The sequence below is a fragment of the Solanum dulcamara genome, chromosome 10, assembly GCF_947179165.1.
Source record: "Solanum dulcamara chromosome 10, daSolDulc1.2, whole genome shotgun sequence".
Lineage (NCBI taxonomy): Eukaryota > Viridiplantae > Streptophyta > Magnoliopsida > Solanales > Solanaceae > Solanum > Solanum dulcamara.
This window is the reverse complement of record NC_077246.1, coordinates 13,420,965-13,442,338: the sequence shown is the minus strand read 5'-3', so window position 1 is coordinate 13,442,338 and position 21,374 is coordinate 13,420,965. Positions and strand designations below refer to the sequence as shown.

General features: G+C 35.3%; 1 protein-coding gene across 2 annotated transcripts in view; it reads left to right on the top strand.

Moving 5' to 3' along the window:
- The first annotated feature begins 2,010 nt into the window (after positions 1-2,010).
- LOC129871627 (uncharacterized) overlaps positions 2,011-21,374 on the top strand; it is a 29,424-nt gene continuing 10,060 nt past the window's right edge. For both annotated transcript variants that reach the window (XM_055946584.1, XM_055946583.1), the window contains exons 1-9: positions 2,011-2,244; positions 2,394-2,456; positions 2,585-2,739; positions 2,853-2,966; positions 3,872-3,937; positions 4,664-4,747; positions 4,830-4,916; positions 5,401-5,492; positions 5,582-5,642. In XM_055946584.1, the coding sequence (XP_055802559.1) occupies positions 2,046-2,244; positions 2,394-2,456; positions 2,585-2,739; positions 2,853-2,966; positions 3,872-3,937; positions 4,664-4,747; positions 4,830-4,916; positions 5,401-5,492; positions 5,582-5,642 (921 nt within the window). In that variant the 5' untranslated portion in view covers positions 2,011-2,045. The remainder of the gene's footprint in view (positions 2,245-2,393; positions 2,457-2,584; positions 2,740-2,852; positions 2,967-3,871; positions 3,938-4,663; positions 4,748-4,829; positions 4,917-5,400; positions 5,493-5,581; positions 5,643-21,374) is intronic.

Below are 21,374 nucleotides of genomic sequence, written 5' to 3'. Positions count from 1 at the left end.
AAACACTACTAATACCCTAACTGAAGCCCTTACAACACCTTCCAACTAGTCACCCACGTAGCCACGAAGTTTCCAAATGCACAAGACTTGAAATCACCCAAATTGGACTCTCTTAGCTCAAGTTATGGATGTTTGAAATTGTGAATTGAGGGCTGTTCGCGAGGTCTTTTACTTAAAAAGAAAGGCCACAAATGACCTTAGCAAACACGGAGGTCTCAAAGATTGGCCTTCTCAAATGCGGAGGGGCCTCCGGGAACTTGAAAGACAATCGTCTTGACCTCTCCGAACGCTGCAGACCTTCTGCGAATGCGGAAGGCAGCCCAATAACTCTTCGCGAACGCGGCAAGGGTCCCGTGAACGTGATGGGGCAAAAAAGTCCCGCACCAGTAATGTTGTAATATGGAGTTTTCGGCATAGTTCAAGTCTCCGACGAGGAGCTCGGGATTCTAAAGGAATCCCGTGCGCGCAAACAAGATATGCTACTCCACTAAATTTGACGTTCTGCACTTAATGGCTCATTCAAAAGTTTCATATGAGGTCATTTTATCAAAAAGTGGGTCCTACACCAAAATGCCATTTTTAGCCAAATTCCACAACGGGCCTCGAAATTAGACCGAAAGGCTCGGAAAGCAAACGAAAGATCGTTCTAGATCAAACTCGACATTTCAGAACTAACCGTGCTGATGGAATTTTCATCCAAGCGCGTTTTCCAAGAATATTGACCAATGTCAACCTCAGGTCAAATTCAAAGGCTAAAACGCCAAATGACCCCAAATTCGCATCGAATGCCTTGATACTCGTGCAAACCATGTTACTAGCCTAATTTGACCATTCCAAAGCCGATAGAACCCTCAAAAATTTGTTCTGAAGTCGTTTACCTGAAGTTATGACCGAAGTCAACTTTTCAAGTTTCAAAAGTTGCAAAATAGGAAAATGGGCCTAAAATCCAAACAAACGACTAGTCAACCGAACAATCAGTGCCAGCATGTCATAAATGACTTGGGGTCGCTACAGAAATGCTTTAGACGACGAAAAGAAGGCATTAAGGCAAAAATGACTAGGAGGTTCATTACAAAAATGTAAGCAGGTCAAGATTTTTTCGACCTTTATTAAATGAGTAGTAAATAAATAAATAATAATATTATTAATCGGAGATGAGACACAGGCTTAGGCATTGAGAATACAACTGATGCAAAAATAATGTATTTATTGTGGTTTGAAATAATTTCGCGCGGTAATAAAATTCCCGCAAATTTTAGGTGTTTACTTGAATAATAGGTAAAAATTAAAGGGGGACTTTCTGTATTTTCTTGTTAATTATTGACCTTTTACACAATCTCTATATGATATTCTTATTACTTATTTATCTCATTATAATTCAATTACTACTCTCCTAACAATACTTAGAGGCGTTTGATTCGAAGACAAATTATCCTAGAATTATGAATATAGGAATCAATTATGTTGTCATTAGTTATATATGAATTAGTAATACCATAATTATTTCTTGTTGTCCGTTTAGTTCATTGCACTAAAATTGGAGCCTTAAATGATTGACCTTCATATTTTTCAAAAAAAGATAAAAATAGTTTTATCTATTCGATATTTTATCGATGTGCAATTTATACCTGAAGTAGTTATTCTATATTGTTGGGGTATAAAACAATACACCAAGAATTAAGTTATACATGATTTAAATTACAATCAAACATTGACTAAATTATATGTCATAATTATTTTTCTAATACATTGTATCAATGATAGAATGACCCTTAGTTATAATTCATATATGTAATAACTTCTTTTTTCTTAATTTATGTAACATCATTTGACTTTACACAGAAAATTAAAAATAAAATACATAACTTTTTAAAATTTGTAATCTAAAATATTCTTTAACAATTTTACTATATATTATTTTTCTAAAAATTAAAAATAAAATTTCTAATTACATAAAGATAAAATATTATTTTTTTGGACAAACTAAATAGAAAAGAGATAAAAAAAAAAATCACTCGAGTACCATTCATTCAATTTCTGATACGATGATGGAAATATCGAATTCTCCGGCGTGTTCCTTCCTCTCCGACCATACACATACAATTATGCCCTCATTGCTTTCAGGTCGGATACTCCATTTTCCGAAGCTCTCTGCAACTTCTTCTTCTCAATCCCATTACAGTAAACAAGTGAAACTTGCAAACAAAATCAGCCAAAATTCTGCAACTTCTGTTCGCCGTGCAGGTACAAGAAAATGCTTTCATTTTCCCAATTTACACTATGATAGGTTATTTACTCGTTTGCGATGTTAGCCAAAATTAGGCTTAATGCCTGATTTTTACAGTCAGTTTTAAATCCTCAAGTCTAACTTCAAGCTTCTGCTTCGTGTCTAGATTCTGACAGTCCTCTAAGGAAAACCCACAAGTTGAATTTGGATGTTTCTCCTCATAGAGCTGGTAATCCACTTTAGTTTCAACCTTTTAATGCGCTTATCGGAATGTAAAGTAAAGTTGTTTTGCATTTAAGTGACTTTTTTTTTAACTGTATCAATATCTTCATCTCGTCTAGTGTGTGTATTTTACAGTATCTGCGGTTAGATTGATGCGTATAGAGTTGGGTGGTGCATTTGCTGATCTTCTGAATGAGCAAGGGAAGGGTTCAGGGGATAATGAAATGGGATATGTTGAAAGAACCCTTGGGTTTCGCACTCGTGACTTAGACGACAGAGATTTAAGACTGGTTTCTTTCTTTGCCTTTTCTTCACTATCATGTCATTGATTGTCCTTTGAATTCACTTCTGATAATATCAAGGCACTCTTCCTTACGGATTTCTTGAAATATTTATATTGTAGGTCACGGAGGTTGTTGGAGGTACCATTCGCTGGAGAAGATATCTTGATCACTTGATTCTTTCGTTATGCCATGATGAGCGTACATTCAGAAGCATGGAGCCTCTTCTACTACAGGTATATTTGCTACTCTTTTTGGATTCTTTATATTTAGAGTATCTGTTGGAATATATTTTTTGTTGCAATGTTTTGAGTATGGGAGAACCTCTTAAATCGTATCTATTTGAAGTTAATATTTAAGTACCAAAAATAAAGGAGAACTCATGAATTTGATGATTTAATTGTTAGAGACTCCTTTAAAATAGCTTTGACGTGCTATTGAAAGGAAAAAAGAAAAAGAGTAGCACAACGGAGTTTCTTTGGGAAGCAATATTACATTGGCAAATATGCCTTTTAAGATTTTTTTGAGTTTCTAGAACCAAAACTAATGTATGAGTGATGATGATAGAATGCAATTTTCGATTTACTATATGTCTTCTTATTCTTAACAATGGTTGGTATACGTGTTGGCTGATGAGGTTGTGTCAAGCATAATGTAAATGCGAGAGTTAGAATGTCATTGCGCAAGAATGATTTGCTTGCTGTGCGTTATTAGGTCATGGTCAACATGGTTATCACTCCAAATAGAGTATACATTACCAGTGTGTTTATTTTCTATTTTGAATTGACAGGGATGAGTTTTAAAAACTAAAATAATATCCGAGGAAAATCCACCATGAGGTGTATGCTCAATGCTAAAAAAATCACATCTCAGAGGCTGAAATGCTAATGCTATTTGGCGGTCTATCCTGTTAATTGGTGCTGACTTTTCAACGTTCTTTGAGTCAAGCACTTCATCTCTATGGACCTTGCCATGCACTGCAGAGCTTGAAATTGATAGGACCACTTGGGAAATTGAATGTGTCGGACCTGAAAAATTTCCTCTTTTCTTGCCTTCTGCGCTCTGTCTTTTTAACTTTTGAATTTTTCTTGGTCATTTATAATCCCTCTGAACTGATTTTTTGCTTTGAAAATGTTGTTAGATTCTTCGAATTGGTTTCTATGAGATCACCAAGTTAGACATGCCACCTTATGCTGTTGTAGATGAGGTACGTTTATCTTATAACTTTGGTCTATAATAGCTGTTCTCTTTTTACTTAGTTATATGATGAAAGATGATTTGAAGTCTATCAAGAAAGATGGATATGATTTTATATTCTGTTGAACCTAGAAATGAAGTTGATGGTATAATTAGGTATACCTTTGAGCTTGCAATAGAGCCTTTGCTTGCCTTGCCGTATTTTTGAATGAAGTGAGGGAAAAGGAAAGGAAAGATAAGATGCTTGATGATAGGTGAGGTTGGTCTAGTGGCAACAGCACTCCATTTTCAATCAATAGGTTGGAAGTTCGAGTTACAAGAGGAGAAAATTGGAAAAAACCACTATTGACCCCTGGGCGGGGGGTGGTGGGATTTGTGGGGGTGAGGGTTCACCATGAAAAAAAAAAGATGGTTGATATTTTGGTAGTCTTTCCTTATATCTTATGCTAGAGACAAATTACTATGCAGCCAGCAGCTTACACCTGCTTTTTTCTATTTAAATTGGATATTTAGTGCTACATTAGGAAATGTCTCATGAGTAAAATTCACATTTCAGTAGCATCCATTTGAACATCCTAGAATGGAAAAGGATAAATTCATAGCATCATTTGTGCACCTTGTATCTCTTTGAAAATAAACTGTCTCTTTTTTGTTTAATTTGATAAGTGGGGGGATCATTTCTTTTATGCAAAGTAATGTAAGTGTACTTTTTTGGGATGTTTAAATCTAACTGCAGAGTGTAAGGCTCGCAAAGGTTGCTCTTAGACCAGGTGCCGGTAACTTGGTTAATGGGATTCTCAGGAAACTAGCAGTCCTTAAGGTATGTCCTCTATTATTCCATCAGCATACAGGATCTGACAATAAGGAATCTACTGGTTCCCTGATTCTTTTCATGGCTGCAGGAGAGTGATTCCCTTCCGGCAGTGAAAGTGCATGGTGATGATCGTCAGCAAGCACGTGGTCTTGCCACTCTTTACTCTCATCCAGTTGTACGTTTGAACTATTTTTTCTTTAAAGCTTTTGTCTTAGAGAATCCAGGTCTGATATTATAGCAACATGTCCTGTACATCCATGGTTGTGTCAAATAGATTTTCTAGAGGAATGTTTCGGAGATTTTATGTTTTCATTGCTATATTTTTCTTTATCCGTACTGTGAGATTCTCTTATGATTTATCACTCTGATTGGAGATAAAATAATGCTTGGGTTAAAATTTAAATCCTGTTGATTCAGCTTAATGTTCTAGCTTGTCTTTGTAAGAACTTGTCAAAATGACCCTCGTTTTGTTGCACGCTTTGGGAATTTTCATGATGCTCCAATTATATGGTATTCTTATCAGGCATCTTTTGAACTAAGCTTTAAAACGTCACAGATTATAGTATACTAAGCATAGACAAACAGTAGTAAAATTCGTATGACTATCTTTTTACATCTCTTAATCTTTCTTCTATTTATTGCTTTACCATGTCTTCTAGTGGATGGTAAGAAGATGGACAAAGTATTTTGGACAGGACAAAGCTATTAAGCTTATGACATGGAATAACAGCTATCCCAGTTTCAGTCTAAGGTATATGATGAAACTTTTCTTTCCACTTTTACCCTTTATCTGGATGATAGTGTTACAGTTCTGTGTTCAAATCATTTTAACAAAACTAGGGCAAATACCGGGAAAGGTTTGACAGGGGCTGATCTCGTCTCAAGGCTTAAAATGTTGAAGGTAAGATTTAGATGCCTTTCGTTCCTTGCTGATAATAAAATTTTAGGATCACTTCTAGACTCTCTCTCTATTAAGGCTGGCAGCGGCACCGGAACGGGTACAACCGGACCGCAATTTTCCGGATCCGGTGTCAACCAAGTGGTATCCGGATGGACGGAACCGGGATGGAACCGGTACCGGACGTACCGGTAATTATAGGAACGGCCATCCCGGTCCCCCCCCCCCCCCCCTTTTTTTTTTAAAATTTTAATTAAATTAAAACTTGGTTGTTTATATTTGAAAAAAATTCAAAATATATAACTTATTTAGTATTTTAAGTTAATACTTTTTTTAAAGTTTAAATTTTAAACTCTTAATGTTATAAAATATAGACTAAAGTCGACCAGTGGACTCATCCTCAATGCCTTTTAGGCTCTCCAGTTAAGTCGGTTGTCCGCCACCTTTCTTTCCCATGTCTGATATGGCCTTATGGGTAGCAGCCTCCCAGCCTATCTTCCTGCCCGCCCCCGGTTCTCTATGCTCAGTTCCACAATCAATCCCAGATCCATCTATTTAAGGGAGGTCTCAATCCTCAATCCGGGCTCAATGACCGGAATGAATGACTTTCTCCTGTCTCCTCATGGATCCAACTATTAGGTTCGTGGGTTTGAAATACAAAAAGAAATGGTAATGGGAGCATTTATCTTATATGTACAAATCCTAATCGGGCGTATCTTTACCCGGAGTAGAGCATATACTAAAATCAAATTAGTATCATAAAAGAAGAGTCAAGAAAGAAGAAAAATAGTAGAGAGGGAAAAATAGGAAACTTTGTCCTCCTTGTTTTTGTGTGTGTTTTCCATCCAAGTTACAATGCCTTTTATAGGCATAAAAGTGGTACAATGGACATTCATTAATTGTTTACAACACTCACCCTTGGATATCCATGTAAAATAAAAGTTCTAATGAAAGAACAAGTATATATAGTTATTCCTAATACGAATTGCTTGCTGCCTTATTAAAAACCTTACAAGGAAAACCCAATGGGACAAAACCTCAAAAGAAAAAAAAGAGTACATCTTGTATTAACTCCCCCCGATGAGAACATCAATTCAAATACTTGAATCTTCGCATTCCAAACTTGTACACCATCTTCTTGAAAGTTGCAGTTGGTAGAGACTTGGTGAATAAATCAGCCACATTTTCACTCGAACGAATCTATTGCACGTTGGTATCACCATTCTCCTGGAGTTCATGTGTGTAGAAAAGCTATGGTGAAATGTGCTTCGTTCTATCTCTTTTTATGAATCCTCCATTTAGTTGTGCTGTGCATGCTGCATTATCTTCATATATAATTGTGGGTACTTTGTCACATTTCAAACCACATTTTTCTCGAATAAGATGTATCATGGACCTCAACCACACACATTCTCGACTTGCTTCATGAATAGCTATTATCTTAGCATGATTTGATGAAGTGGCCACGATAGACTGCTTTGTAGCTCTCAAAGATATGACAGTACCCCCACATATGAACACATAGCCTGGTTGAGATCAAGCTTTGTGTGGGTCAAATAAATACCCTACATCAGCATAACCAACAAGATTGGGACTGCAATTGTTAGAATAAGATAAGCCCATATTGATAGTCCCTTTCAGACACCGCAATATGTGTTTGATCCCATTCCAATGCCTCCTAGTTGGAGCAGAACTATACCTTGCTAGCAAATTAACTGAAAAGGCTATATCAAGCCTTGTAGTGTTAGCAAGATACATTAGTGCACCAATTGCACTAAGATATGGTACTTTAGGACCAAGAATTTTCTCATTCTTTTCTTGAGGTCGGAAATGGATCCTTATTCACATCAAGTGATCGAACAACCATTAGAGTACTTAATGGATGTGCTCCATCTATATAAAATCTTTTCAACATTTTATCTATGTAGGCAGATTGATCGACAAAAATACCGTTTGTCAAATGCTCAATTTGCAAACCAAAACATAATTGTCCTTTCAAGATCTTTCATCTCAAATTCATTCTTCAAATAATCAATTGCCTTTTGAAGCTCTATTGGAGTTCTAATAAGATTTATGTCATCAACATAAACAACAAGTACAACAAACTCTGATGTTGTTTTCTTAAGAAAAATACTTGGGCAAATCACATCATTTATATAACCTTTCGTAGATAAATACTCAATAAGACGGTTATACCACATGTGTCCAGATTGCGTCAAACCATACAATGATCTTTGCAATCTAATTGAATACATTTTCCGAGACTTTGAACTATATGTTTTAGGCATCTTAAATCCTTCAGGAATTTTCATGTATATCTCATTATCAAGTGATCCATAAAGATAGGTTGTAACCACATCCATTAGATGCATATCAAGTCTCTTATGGACCGTGAAACTAATGAGATAACGCAATGTTATTGTATCCATAACGGCTGAGTATGTCTCTTCATAATCGAGACCAAGCTTTTGTGAAAATTCTTATGTAACAAGGCGTGCTTTGTACCTTTGTATTTCATTTTCTCATTTCTTTTTTGCACAAAGACCCATGTATAGCCAATAGATGTTTGAACTATTACTCCAAAAACTTCACGCTTGATGAGTGAATTCAACTCTAATTAAATTGCTTCTTGCCATTTTGGCCAATCATTTCTTTGTCGACATTCTACAACAGATCTAGGTTCAAGATCCTCACTATCTTGCATGATTTTTGTTGCAACATTATATGCTGCAAATACATAATCCACTACTATTTCTGATCGATTCAGATTTGTTTCAACATCACTTGAATTTATGAATAGTTCCTCATTTTCTTGAGTCTCAAGCTCGTTGATCCCTTTAAGAATATTAGAATTACTCACATCTTGAATTTACATATGAGATTCTTTTTCTAGGATTTTGATCCTTAGAACCTAATGATCTACCACGCTTCAGGCGTGCTTTTTACTCATTAGCTATAACACTAGTAGATTGTAGCAACCTTCTTAGGAAAATGCTACTCCTTAAAAAGATAACATATTGTCACGACCCAGGCTAGGGCCTAGACGTGACACGGCGAATGAGACACCCGGAGGTACCTCACCCAAGCCTCTTAGCATTCATATAGCTTTTCATAGGCAATGACATTCAATATCAATAAGCGGAAATAAAGGGGATAATGGGACTAAGGGAAACAACATGGACCGAGTGACATTAACAATATCAAACAACGCTTAATTTGTCCAACAAAAACTCTACTACCTTAGACTTGGCGGGGGCTAAGATATGTCCCTAGCTCACCCTCATAATAAGTGTCAAAAGTACAAAAGATGACCATAAGTCTATACATGTCATAAGCTAGAAAGAAAGAAAGGATACTGTCCCCGAAACATGAGAACTCACCAAGGTAGTAGCCTTCAACGTAATCAACTAGTCACGGGGAGGAGAATGTGGAGCAACACTCGTTCCTACATTGTGGTATCATGTAGGCAAAAGAGTATGCGTTAGTGCTTTGATTGTACTAAGTATGTAGGCATGCTAACATTTGTGTAATGTGAAACATAGTGCAATGCATGCATAATCATTCATGTGAATAACCTTTAAACATTCATTTTGTGGGAAGATGACCGTAACTAACATTTAAGACCATGCAAGCTATTATATGGAATCCAACATAATCCTCTACGTTGGCACAGGGAGACTACTTGTCGGGTAGAACTCCGTCAACTTTAATTTCTTTAACTTTAACTTACAAGGGCTCCTATGTTGGCGCATAGTAAATGCAACATGAGACTTTACTTAAGGACCCCTTAGGTCGAGTCCCCATCTACATGCTACATTCGGTGATAGGTCAAATCTCACGGAATAACATTTAAATATCATAATAACATAAACATTCATATAACTTTAGACATTAATCATTCGGTAGAATAGCTCATTAAAACCTTTCATTTGATTCAAATATGTGAGAATTGTCCTTTCACATAGAATTCATTCTTTGGCTAAGAAGCCCTTTATCATCATTCTTTCATTTCGTAAGACTCCCTTTAATCATACACATTTAACTTTTCGTAAACATTCATTTTGGAGTCAAAGCTTTCAATTCAACTTCATTTCAACATAATGAAACTAGGTGGGTTCATTTCATTCAACCTTCAAGATACATTTAAAACAATGCTAGCATGCATGAGAGTAATGAAAATGCATTAATTAAAACATCTTAAAACAACCCACCAATATACCTTTAAAGCTACTTTCATGCCTTCATATAAGAACCTTGATAAATCATTCTTTTCATGAAATTGAGAGTCAATATATACCAATATAGGTAAATAAACTTCAAATAGATAATAATTTATGCATTTGGAATCATCATATAAAAACCCATAAGATTTCATCATTTAAATTGAAATATTGAGTTTAGAAATCACTTGGGCTCCATAGGTGGAAGAACGCATGGATGAGACCCACATACCTTGGGGAGACAGTTTCCTAAAGCAAGCTTTGAGAATGGAGACTTGAAAAACCTTGAAGTGAAAACCATAGCTTTTCTTGAAACCCTTGGAAGAACTTTGAGAGGAAGGAAATTTTGTGTTTTGAGTCTTAGTGTAAGAATGAAGTGTTTGGAAGAGTTTTAGGGCTTAAGATAGGGTCAATTCAGTCCCCAAAACGACCACACTTCAATATTAAACACAGGAAAAGACCAAAGTGCCCTTTTAAAAATCTGACCGGACTGGGCTTCACGGGGACCCTTCACGGTTTGTGGTGCCCACCACGGCCCGTGGTGGTGTCGCGTGATGAATGACTTGGGTAAATATTTATTTTTGAAAGTTTGCAGGGTAGGTCTCTGAACCTCCTCCACGGAGACCTTTACGGTCCGTGGATGGCATCACGGTCTATGAACCGTGGCCATGGTGCAGGTCCTGCAAGGCCTGTAGAGTGACCACCACGGAAACACACCACGGTCCGTGGCCCTTTTCTCGGGAAGTTTCCTGGGGCCTTAGGGGAGGGGTTACCACAAAGGGCTTCACGGCTCGTGGTGCTCACCACAGTCCGTAGTCCCTCGTTGTGGTCCCTTCTCTGCAGGTTTGAGTCTTTGAATCACCATCATGGTGGCTCACCACGAGGCGTGGTGCGTACCACAACCCGTGATGGCCTTCCGTGGTCGAAACCTGGCGCTAGTTTATTTTATTTTATTTGCATTTCTCTGCACTTTCATTCTTTGTTCCTCGTTCCAAGACTTTCCAAATTTTTGGGGTATTACAAAAACATATATAATACTTGTGACATTTAAAGAGTGTAAGACATAAATATAATCTAGTAGTGAATCAGGCCTATTCAAAAAGTTAAAGGTGTAAAATTTTGCCATTTGAAAATTCATTTGATATCAATTTAACTAAATAACAATTCCAATTTGTGACGGAGCAAGTTTTCAAAATGGTTTAACAAAAATACCTTACCAGGCTTCCATGTATCATTCCATACCACTACAGTTCACGTTATAACTACTACCAAATTACGAGTACCAAGGGTAACCATTTTATGCTTCATACAATATTCCAAATCAAACAGTAATTTAGTGCATTACAAGACTTGGAGTTACACATCCCAAAACAACAAAACAAGCAACAAATTTAAGTTACAAACCATGGTGTCATGAATGGATCAGCTCTAAAAAAATACATATACATAAGCAACCCATGGATCATATACATGTCCCAAAACTACTACAAAATATAGATGTCTATATGCAAATGTGATCTTCCTTAAAGCTCCCAAAAACTTTTATCTCCAATGGCCAACTTCAAGCATCTCCTCGAACATTTACTACGATAGAAACAATTATCGCTAAGCATAAAGCTTAGTGGCGTAAAACAAAATACGAGTTTGAAGCCTTTAGATTCTCCAATTACTTTTCTCAAGTCATGAGCAACACAATTGAAACATAATAAATAAATCAAGTAAGAAAAATAACAAGAGTATCAAGTTTGATATTTAAAGGTTCAAGTGTCAAGAACTCATAGAATCATCTTTACAAGAGATTAAATAACAAGCTTCGCTCAATATGTACGTCATGCTGTCACACCAAACATAATCAAGTATCAAGAAGGACCGGAGCCCTGTATCAAGAAGGGTAAAAATCCAATAATCAAGAGAGTAAAGAACCATAGTAAAAATGGCTTTCTAGTTCATACTTAAAATGGACAATTTTCATACTTAAGACGAACCAAAAATCCAAAGTCAAGATGACAAAAGATCCGAATCAAGAGGCATGCCAATGGTGACAAAGTCACAGGCACAAGAAGGACAAAGTCCACAAGAATGTCAAGTGATCGAGCAATCCGTACAAGTGGCCGAGTTAAACAAGTGTCTTGCAAGTCTCAAAAGATATCAAAACGACAATACAAAGTAACAAGAAATAACCAATGTACCAAGATAGGCTTTCAACTATACCAGCAGGTAACAAGAGTACAAATACAAGTTTATACACAAACCTCAGCCTTTTAGCATACAAACAGTCTAACACAACTTCAAGAGTTCAAACCGTAAACCAACCAACATCTCAAGTTCCTCAACTTGTACACGAGTGTAAACAACCTTGAAAATATAATTAAATACTCTCTTTAATTTCCAGCATCTCCATAATATTGACATAAAATAAGATTTATCATCAAAAGTAAGCCTAGAATGTGTAAACAACACTATGCTACCAAAACAGTGAATCTGGCCAGCCCAATACCTCATGTCGTAACTAAATTTTGAAAATGCGAATGACAAAACTGGACTTTATGTCCTTCATGAAAGTTGTAGATATATGTCTTAAGTTTGCAACCAATCAAGAATCACCGCAAAATATGTTTTGTACAAAACGATATAATCAAAACACTAGCAGTTGCACATAAGGGATTTTTAAATCAAGAATCTGGACAGAACTTGTCCTTGTGCCCCCTTTTCGAATCTATAACAACATAATTAGATTCCAGCATAAACATAATAGTTGTAGGTATGTGTGTTAGCTTTCCAAACATATTTATTCTCTAAAAACAAATCTCTACACAACGAGATATTCTAAAATTACTAACAGCTACACAGTTTCAAAACGGATTTGAACACTTACCAAATTGTAGAGTGTATCTTGAGTTCCAACCAAAAGGAGTAGGTTTTTCTTGTGAATTTTGTGAACTAAATGGTTATGAGCAAGTTATGAATGATCCTTAGCCTTAGGAAACCGACTTTTTTTTTGAGATAGGAGTGATATACTTTTAAAATAATAATATAACAAAGCTGCCCAAAAAGAAAAGGTGGTTGCCCAATTTTTTTTTTAAAAACCAATCACATCTTGCTTACCATTGTTAGAAGGATATGTTTATATATATATATATATATAATGCCATGGACATTTACTAAACTACCCTAAGACAATCCTTCACAATACCGTCACGATTTAATGAAATCAATTTTTTCTCATGTAACAAAATTCGAGTCAAGGAATCGTGAAGTAGGAGTTCATCCTATCATCAAGAACTATCCACTTGAAATGTGAATATTAGCTTAAATAATTAGTGGTGTTATGTAAATGGTCCTACAAGGACATCAATTCGAATTAGGACATTCTTTGTAGGAATATGTGATTTAGTAATTTTTTTCAAATCTGTAAATGCGTCTGATATTGGATTTGGAATTTTCTGCAAGTGAATAATCTTTTGCATAGTTTTCTCAAAAATAGAAGTACGTGGATTAAGATGAGACAATGATGGATTTTTCCACAAAATTTCTCTTTTGATTTCACTATTTTCTCCCCCTAATTTTGGAAAAGTGTCTCATCAAACTGACAATCTGCAAATTGGGCAGTAAGCATATCTCCATTTAATGGTTCAGGGTAGTGAATAATGGAGGGTGATTCAAACCCTACATATATTCCTAACCTTCTTTGGGGCCCACTTTAGTGCGATGTGGTGGTGCTACAGGCACATATATAGGGCATCCAAGAATTCTTAGATGGGATATATTAGGTTCTTGACCCAAAACCAATTGCAATGGAGAAAACTTATGATAATTAGTCGGCCTGCGACGAATAAGTGTTGCAGCATGCATAATTGCATGATCCCACAGAGAAGTGGGTAACCTAGTTTTCATAAGCAATGGTCTTGCTATCAACTGCAGACATTTAATTAATGACTTAGCAAGGCCAATTTGAGTGTGAACATGAGCTATACAAGATATTCTACTCTTATCCTAATCGATAAGCAATAATCATTATGATTGGGATGAAAACTCTGCAGCGTTATCAAGACGAATTGTTCTAATTTGATTATCGGGAAATTGTGCCCGTAATCGTATAATTTGTGCCAACAATTTTGTAAACGCCAAAGTACAAAAATATTGAAATTAGTGAACTTCTGATTTACTATAAAATGTGTTTCAATTGCACCAATCTTTGTCCAATACAACCCAAAAGATAAGGCCGAGAACTTTTCTATAACACATGTATGCCTGGAGATATTTTTGGTTGTATCAAGATATTCATGATTCATTTCATCAACTGTCTTGATATGATAACTATTTTAACGGATATCTTTAAAACTCGACAAGTTTCTCCGAGACTGAGGAGAAAACATAGCATTATTTATTATTAGTTTAGTTTCCTTGGGCAAAGTTATAATGGCTCTTTTGAAGCCCTCAATCAAACTAGCACTATCAGAAATCGCAGTGACATTTATACTGCCCATACTTAAATGAGAAAAATATTTCTCATTTTTGATTGTCGTGTGTGTTGTACCAGAATCAATCAAACAAATGTCTTTATAATTGCTTTGAGAATTGTTTATATCTTCAAAAAGAATGAAATAAATCTCTATTAATAATTTATTAATTTATTTTTCTAAGTAAAATCTAGATAATATAATAATATATAAAATGATGATGGTGATTTGTGTGGATATACAAACTTTTATTTAGTCATCATAAAAAACTTAAAGTCTTGGTTAATTTTCCATCACAATAATATATATAAAATCAGGATTCCCTTTTATTGTAATAAAGAGAATCAAATAAACCAAACCATAGACAAAATAGTAGTAGCAAATGAGGGCCATGTTTTGGTAAATCTTATATAAAGAAAAGGCCCACCTAAACGAAAAAGGTGAAAAGTAGTGATAAAGTGGAGGAGGCAGTTCTTATCAAAAAAATTCTCATCACTCCCACTATTATTAGTGCAAGGATGTTTGTTCGTAGATTGCTATCTTTAGCATTACTTTATGTCCTATTACTTAAGATAATTTAGTAGCAATTCATGAATTACTATACGTGAATTTTAATATATGTGGACAAGAACAAGCATTTATATAATTTACTTTTCACTAGTACAAAGACAACAAACATTAATAACACTATCATTAGTAAATATTAAACATGATCATTATATTTTTTCATATTCCACAGATCCATCACCAATCAAGAGATCTATCTTTCCTTCAGGGTTCCAAGTTTGTGAAGTCAACATGATTTTCTGCCATAAAATTAGCTTCAGGATTTTTATCCTTCTTTCTTAGTGATGCATGATAAAGATCAACCAAGTGTTTGGGAGTACTACAATCACGTGCATAGTGACTCCTTCCACCCCATCGAAAGCAGATTGTTTTAACTGTTTCATGTTTCTCATCTTTTTTCTTTTCCCTTTTTATATTGATTTTTTTTGGCGAATGATTAACATGAGGAAAAGAATTTCGTTAATCGTCATAATTATAGCCACAACCACGTCCACGTCCACGACAAGGGCCACGACCTCTTCTACGCCTAGCGTGGTGGGTGTACACCTCATTCACTTCAGGAAATGGTGTAGATCTAGTAGGTCGATTCTCATGATTTTTCATTTACAAATCATTATTTTGTTCAGCTATGAAGGGGAGCCTTGGAGTAACTGGTAAAGTTGCTGTCATGTGATCAGGAGGTCATGGGTTCAAGTCTTGGAAACAGCCTCTGGCAAAAATGCAAGGTAAGACTGCGTACAATAGACCCTTGTGGTCGGGCCCTTCTTCAGACCCTGCGCATAGCGGGAGTTTTAGTACACCGGACTGTTCTTTTTTTTTTATTTTGTTCAGCCATGAGAAAATGAGAAATCAATACTGAGTTTTGGAAACCTCTCTCCATATTGCTGCTGTAGGAGCACATTCGAGGCATGAAATATGGAGAACGTTTTTTCCAACATATCAACGCCAGTAACAGTATCTCCATACAGTTCCAATTGAGAAGTAATTCTGAACATGACAAAATTGTACTCATGATAGACTTAGGGGTCGTTTGGTGTGAAGGATAACATCAAATAATCTCGGGATTAAATTATAGTGGCACTTAAATTGGTGTTTGGTTGGCAAGTTTGGGATAACTTATCCCGGGATCAATAAATAGTACCGGGATAAGTTATCCCTCCTCTTAGGTGGTATAAGTTATCCCGGGATAAAATAGGTAAATGATAAATATATCCCTTTAAATGTTTTTTATACCTCACTTTTCACATTCACATATATTTACATTATTTTTAATACCATATATAACAACATTCACTCCTTATTTTTATGATAATTCTTCATATTTTTTCTATTAAAAAATTACACTATATAATATAATTTTTATTTATAAATTTATTTGACTAATTCTTATTTTTATTTTTATTTTGATTTGTCATAAATCCTTTTTTACTTTAACAAACTTAAAATGAAAATTATATTTTTAAAATTAAATAAGAAGATAGTTTTATTTTTAAATACATACGGACATCATGGAAATGCACACATAAAAATATTTAAGGTAAAGAAGATGAAAATTTAATTTTAAGAATGAATATTGAATAACTAAAGTTTGCAAAGAAAATATAAAAAACTAAAGGGCAAAGGGCCTGGTTTTCCTATGAACTTTATGATATGAAGCTGATATACCCTCTGTTTAAAAACTAGCCCATAAATACCCCTGCCGTTATTGAAATGACACATATATACCCCCCCCCCCCGTTACAAATTTAAAATAGCTTACATATACCCCTTTCATCATAAGGAAGTGAAAAAAATTAATTTTAAAATAATTCATGTATGGGTATATATCTTTTTTGAGAAAGTAAAAAAATAAAAAATTAAAATTTATATACCCATACATGTAAAATATTCTTTTAGCAAAGTTTAGGGGTATAATAATCTTTTTCACACATAATTTTTTTTTGACTTCTTTAATCATTATTATTTGAGTTTCTAATTCTTATTTTATTTTGATTTTTTCATTCTTTGGTGTAAATATAAGAGAAATAAAAAAAGTGTGAATGGAAAAAAGAGAAAAAAATAAGAAAAAAATTTAAAACTATTTTGCAGCCATATTGTAATTTAAAACTAATTTTTTTGATGCTATATTGTAATTTAGTTTTTGTATCTATAAAAAAAATTGGGGCATGTATAATAAATTTTACAATAAAAGTAGTGAAAAAAATAAATTTGACCATCTAAATAATAAATTTAAATTAACCGTCGAATCCAAAAAATCAAAAAAATAAAATATGTGTGAGAAAGATCAAATATACCCCTATATGTATTATTTTTTTTAATAAAAAACTTTAAAAAGTAATTTTTTCACTTCTGTTAGAAGAAAAGGGTATATGTATGGGTATATATATTTTTTCAAAAATAATTCATTTGTGAAAAAGATTATATATAGGTTAGTAAAAATATGTATTTCTAATTTTGTAAAAAATAATTTGTAATGGTGGGGGGTATATATGTGCCATTTCAATAACGACAGGGGTATATGTGAGCTAGTTTTTAAACGGAGGGTATATCAGCTCCATATCATAAAGTTCAGGGGTAAATCAGGCCCTTTGCCCAAAACTAAATAAAGGGTATTTTTGTAAACAAACAACCTATTCTTAAAATTTATGCAATGCATATGATTTTGATACAACAAACCAAACACTCAATAAGAAATAATTTCAGCATAACTTATTCTATCATAACTAATTCCAACATAACTTATCCCATCATAACTAATTCCGTCATAACTTATATTCAAACCAAACGACCTTCTTTCTTAGTGATGCCTGATAAAGATCAATCAAGTGTTTGGGAGAACAACAATCACGTGCATAGTAACTCCTTCCACCCCATCGAAAGCAGATTGTTCTAACTGTTTCACATTTCTCATCTTTTTTCTTTTCCCTTTTTATAATGATTTTTTTGGCGAATGATTTACACCAGGAAAAGAATTTCATTATTGGTCATAATTATGGCCACAACCACGTCCACGTCCACGACTAGGACCACGACCTCTTCTGCGCCTAGCGTGGTGGGTGTACAATTCATTCACTTCAGGAAATGGTGTAGATCTAGTAGGTCGATTCTCATGATTTTTCATTAACAAATAATTATTTTGTTCAGCCATGAGAAGATGAGAAATCAATTCAGAATACTGTTGAAACCTTTCTCTCAATATTGCTGCTATAGGAGCACGTTCGAGGCATGAAATATGGAGAACGTTTTTTCCAACATATCAACGTCCGTAATCGTATATCCACAGAGTTCCAATTGAGAAGTAATTCTGAACATGACAAAATTGTACTCATGATAGACTTAAAAGTCTTGTAGTATTAAATGCATCCAATCATATCGTGCTTTTGAATGTATGTCCAACTTCAAGTGGTCATATTTTTCTTTCAAATTATTCCACAGAATGAGCGGATCCTTGACTGTGAGATATTCAATTTTCAAAATTTCGTCCATATGATGACGCAAGAATATCATTGCTTTAGCACAATCTTGTTTTGATGCTTTGTTTTCAATTTTAATGGTGTTTCGGAGACCCATTGCATCCAAATAGATTTCAGAATTTAGTACCCATGAAAGATAGTTCTTTCCCAAACTATCCATAATAAATAAAAGGAAAATAATAATACCTTAGCCTTCAAACTTTGAGACGATAAAGTCTCGTGCTGATAACGTGTTATAAAATAAAACAAAATACTAAAATCAAATTATTATCACAAAAGAAAAGCCAAGAAAGAGGGAAAATAGTAGAGAGAGATGAAAAGAGGAAACTTTGTCCTCCTTGTTTTTGTGTGTGTTTTCTATCCAAGTTACAATGCCTTTAATAGGCATAAAAAGGGTACAATGGACATTCATTAATTATTTACAACACTAAGTTTAAATTTTAAACTCTTAAAGTTTAAATTTCAAACTCTTAAGTCTTAAAAGTTTAAATTTAAAATTGTCAAACTATAACAAACTTACTTAATTTTGAAACTTTTTAAATTATATTAAACTTTCAAATTTTCAAACTTTTTAAATTTCAAATTGTAACTTAAATTTGAAACATTTGAAAATTGAAATATATAAAAAAAACTTGCATTAAATTGAAGACAATAATTAAAAAAATTTAAGGCGAATAACTTATAATTTTATTCATAACAAATTAAATAGTACAATTTGTATTACAAATATTAGAAGAGGACCTAATCTACGCAACCACCTTCTAGGAAAGGTTTCGTTTGAATTAGGCCTCAAATTATCATACTAATATTTGTAGCCTTGAAAATAGTCTTGTCTTAGATCTTCTAACATTTCTTTGGTAACATGTTATGGAAATGGTTGTAGTGCTTGTTCCTCCGATGCATCCATGTCGTCTTCACTACAATCTATCAAAATATTATCTATATCATATTCAAATTGGACAGGTAAATTTGGATGCCCATAACTCCTTCACTCCACATTGATCCAATCTCTAAATAATATCGATATCTCCGAGCTGTCTGATGCTAATGAATACCTATGATCTCCAATTTGAAATCTTGTTGCACTAAAAGTGCCCTCTGAAGCTACTGAAGATGCTTGAATAGCTGGCACATCTCAAACCACCGGTTGAAGTTTTGGAAATGTCTTGCCGCGACTCTTCCACCATTCTAAAAGTTGACGTTTTGCCTTGTGCATCCTTAATACTTTCCGTTCACTGATTAACATATTCATCAAAATCATTCTTTTAATTAGAAGTAAGACCAAGATAATTTTCTAGCATATCATCAATATTATCTTCATATCTACACCTAGAAGTTTCAGGTTTTTCATTATGTACTACATTTATTCTATCAGAATTATACAAGTCATAAAATTTACTAGCTTCAATTTTTATGCTATTTTTAACTATTGCAAATTAGGTAATTCGTGAGCTTGAATATCTAAATTTAAATATATTTTTTCAACCATTCAAGTGAAGTGCATTAAGGACGAGCATGGAAGAGTATTGGTAGACGAGACCCTCATTAAACAGAGATGGCAGTCCTACTTCCATAAACTCTTGAATGAAGAAGGGGATAGAGAGTTTGTGCTAGGAGATTTGGAACATTCAAGGAGGCGTCACGATTCTGGGGGTTGCGGGAGTATAACGGTTGATGAGGTGAAGGGTGTTCGTAGGATGCGCTGGGGAAGAGCGACCGGACCCGACGAGGTTCCTGTGGAATTTTGGAAGAGCGCGAGCTCGGTAGGTTTGAAGTGTCTGACTAGGCTATTTAATGTCATCTTTAAGACGGCAATGATGCCCGAAGAATGGAGGTCGAGCGTAATGATCCCTCTATACAAAAATAAGGGGGATATCCAGAGTTGCAACAATTATAGAGGTATCAAGCTTCTAAGCCATACTATGAAAGTGTGGGAAAGAGTGGTGGAGATGAGGGTAAGGAGAGGCGTGTCTATTTCAGAGAACTAGTTCGGATTTATGCCGGGACGCTCAACTACAGAAGCCATCCATCTTATGAGGAGACTGGTGGAGCAGTACAGGGAGAGAAGGAGGGACTTGCATATGGTATTCATCGACCTAGAAAAGACCTATGATAAAGTGCCACGAGAGATACTATAGAGATGTTTGGAGGCTAAAGATGTATTTGGGGCATACATTAGGGTGATCAAGGACATGTATGAAGGTGCCAAAACCAGGGTAAGGACAGTCGGAGGCGACTCAGAGCACTTCCCAGTTATGATGGGGTTGCATCAAGGATCAGCTCTTAGTCCGTTTTTATTTGCCTTGGTATTGGATGGATTGACGCGAAAAATTCAAGGTGAGGTGCCATGGTGTATGCTTTTCGCGGACGACCTAGTCTTGATCGATGAGACTCATAGCGGAGTTAACGCCAAGCTGGAGGATTGGAGACAGACTTTGGAGTTTAAAGGGTTTAAGCTGAGTAGGACCAAGACTGAGTACTTAGAGTGCAAGTTCAGTGAGACACCTCAGGAGGTTGGCACTGAAGTTAGGCTTGGTGACCAGGCCATCCTAAAGAAAAGTAGTTTCAAGTACCTTGGGTCTATTATACAAGACAGCAGGGAGATTGATGATGATGTCACACATCGTGTTGGGGCAGGGTGGATGAAATGGAGGCTCGCTTTCGGTGTGCTATGTGACAAGAAGGTGCCACCACAACTTAAGGGCAAGTTCTACAAAGTGGTGGTTAGACCGGCTATGTTATATGGGGCGGAGTGTTGGCCAGTTAAGGTATCTCATGTTCAAAAGGTGAAAGTTGCTAAGATGAGAATGTTGAGATGGATGTGTGGGCATACCAGGAGCGACAAGATTAGAAACGAAGCTATTCGGGATAAGGTAGGAGTGGCCTCGGTGGAAGACAAGATGCGAGAAATGCGACTGAGATTATTTGGGCACATAAAGAGGAGAGACTCAGATGCCCAGTGCGGAGGTGCGGGAGGTTGGCCATGGATGGTTTCAGAAGAGGTAGGGGTAGGCC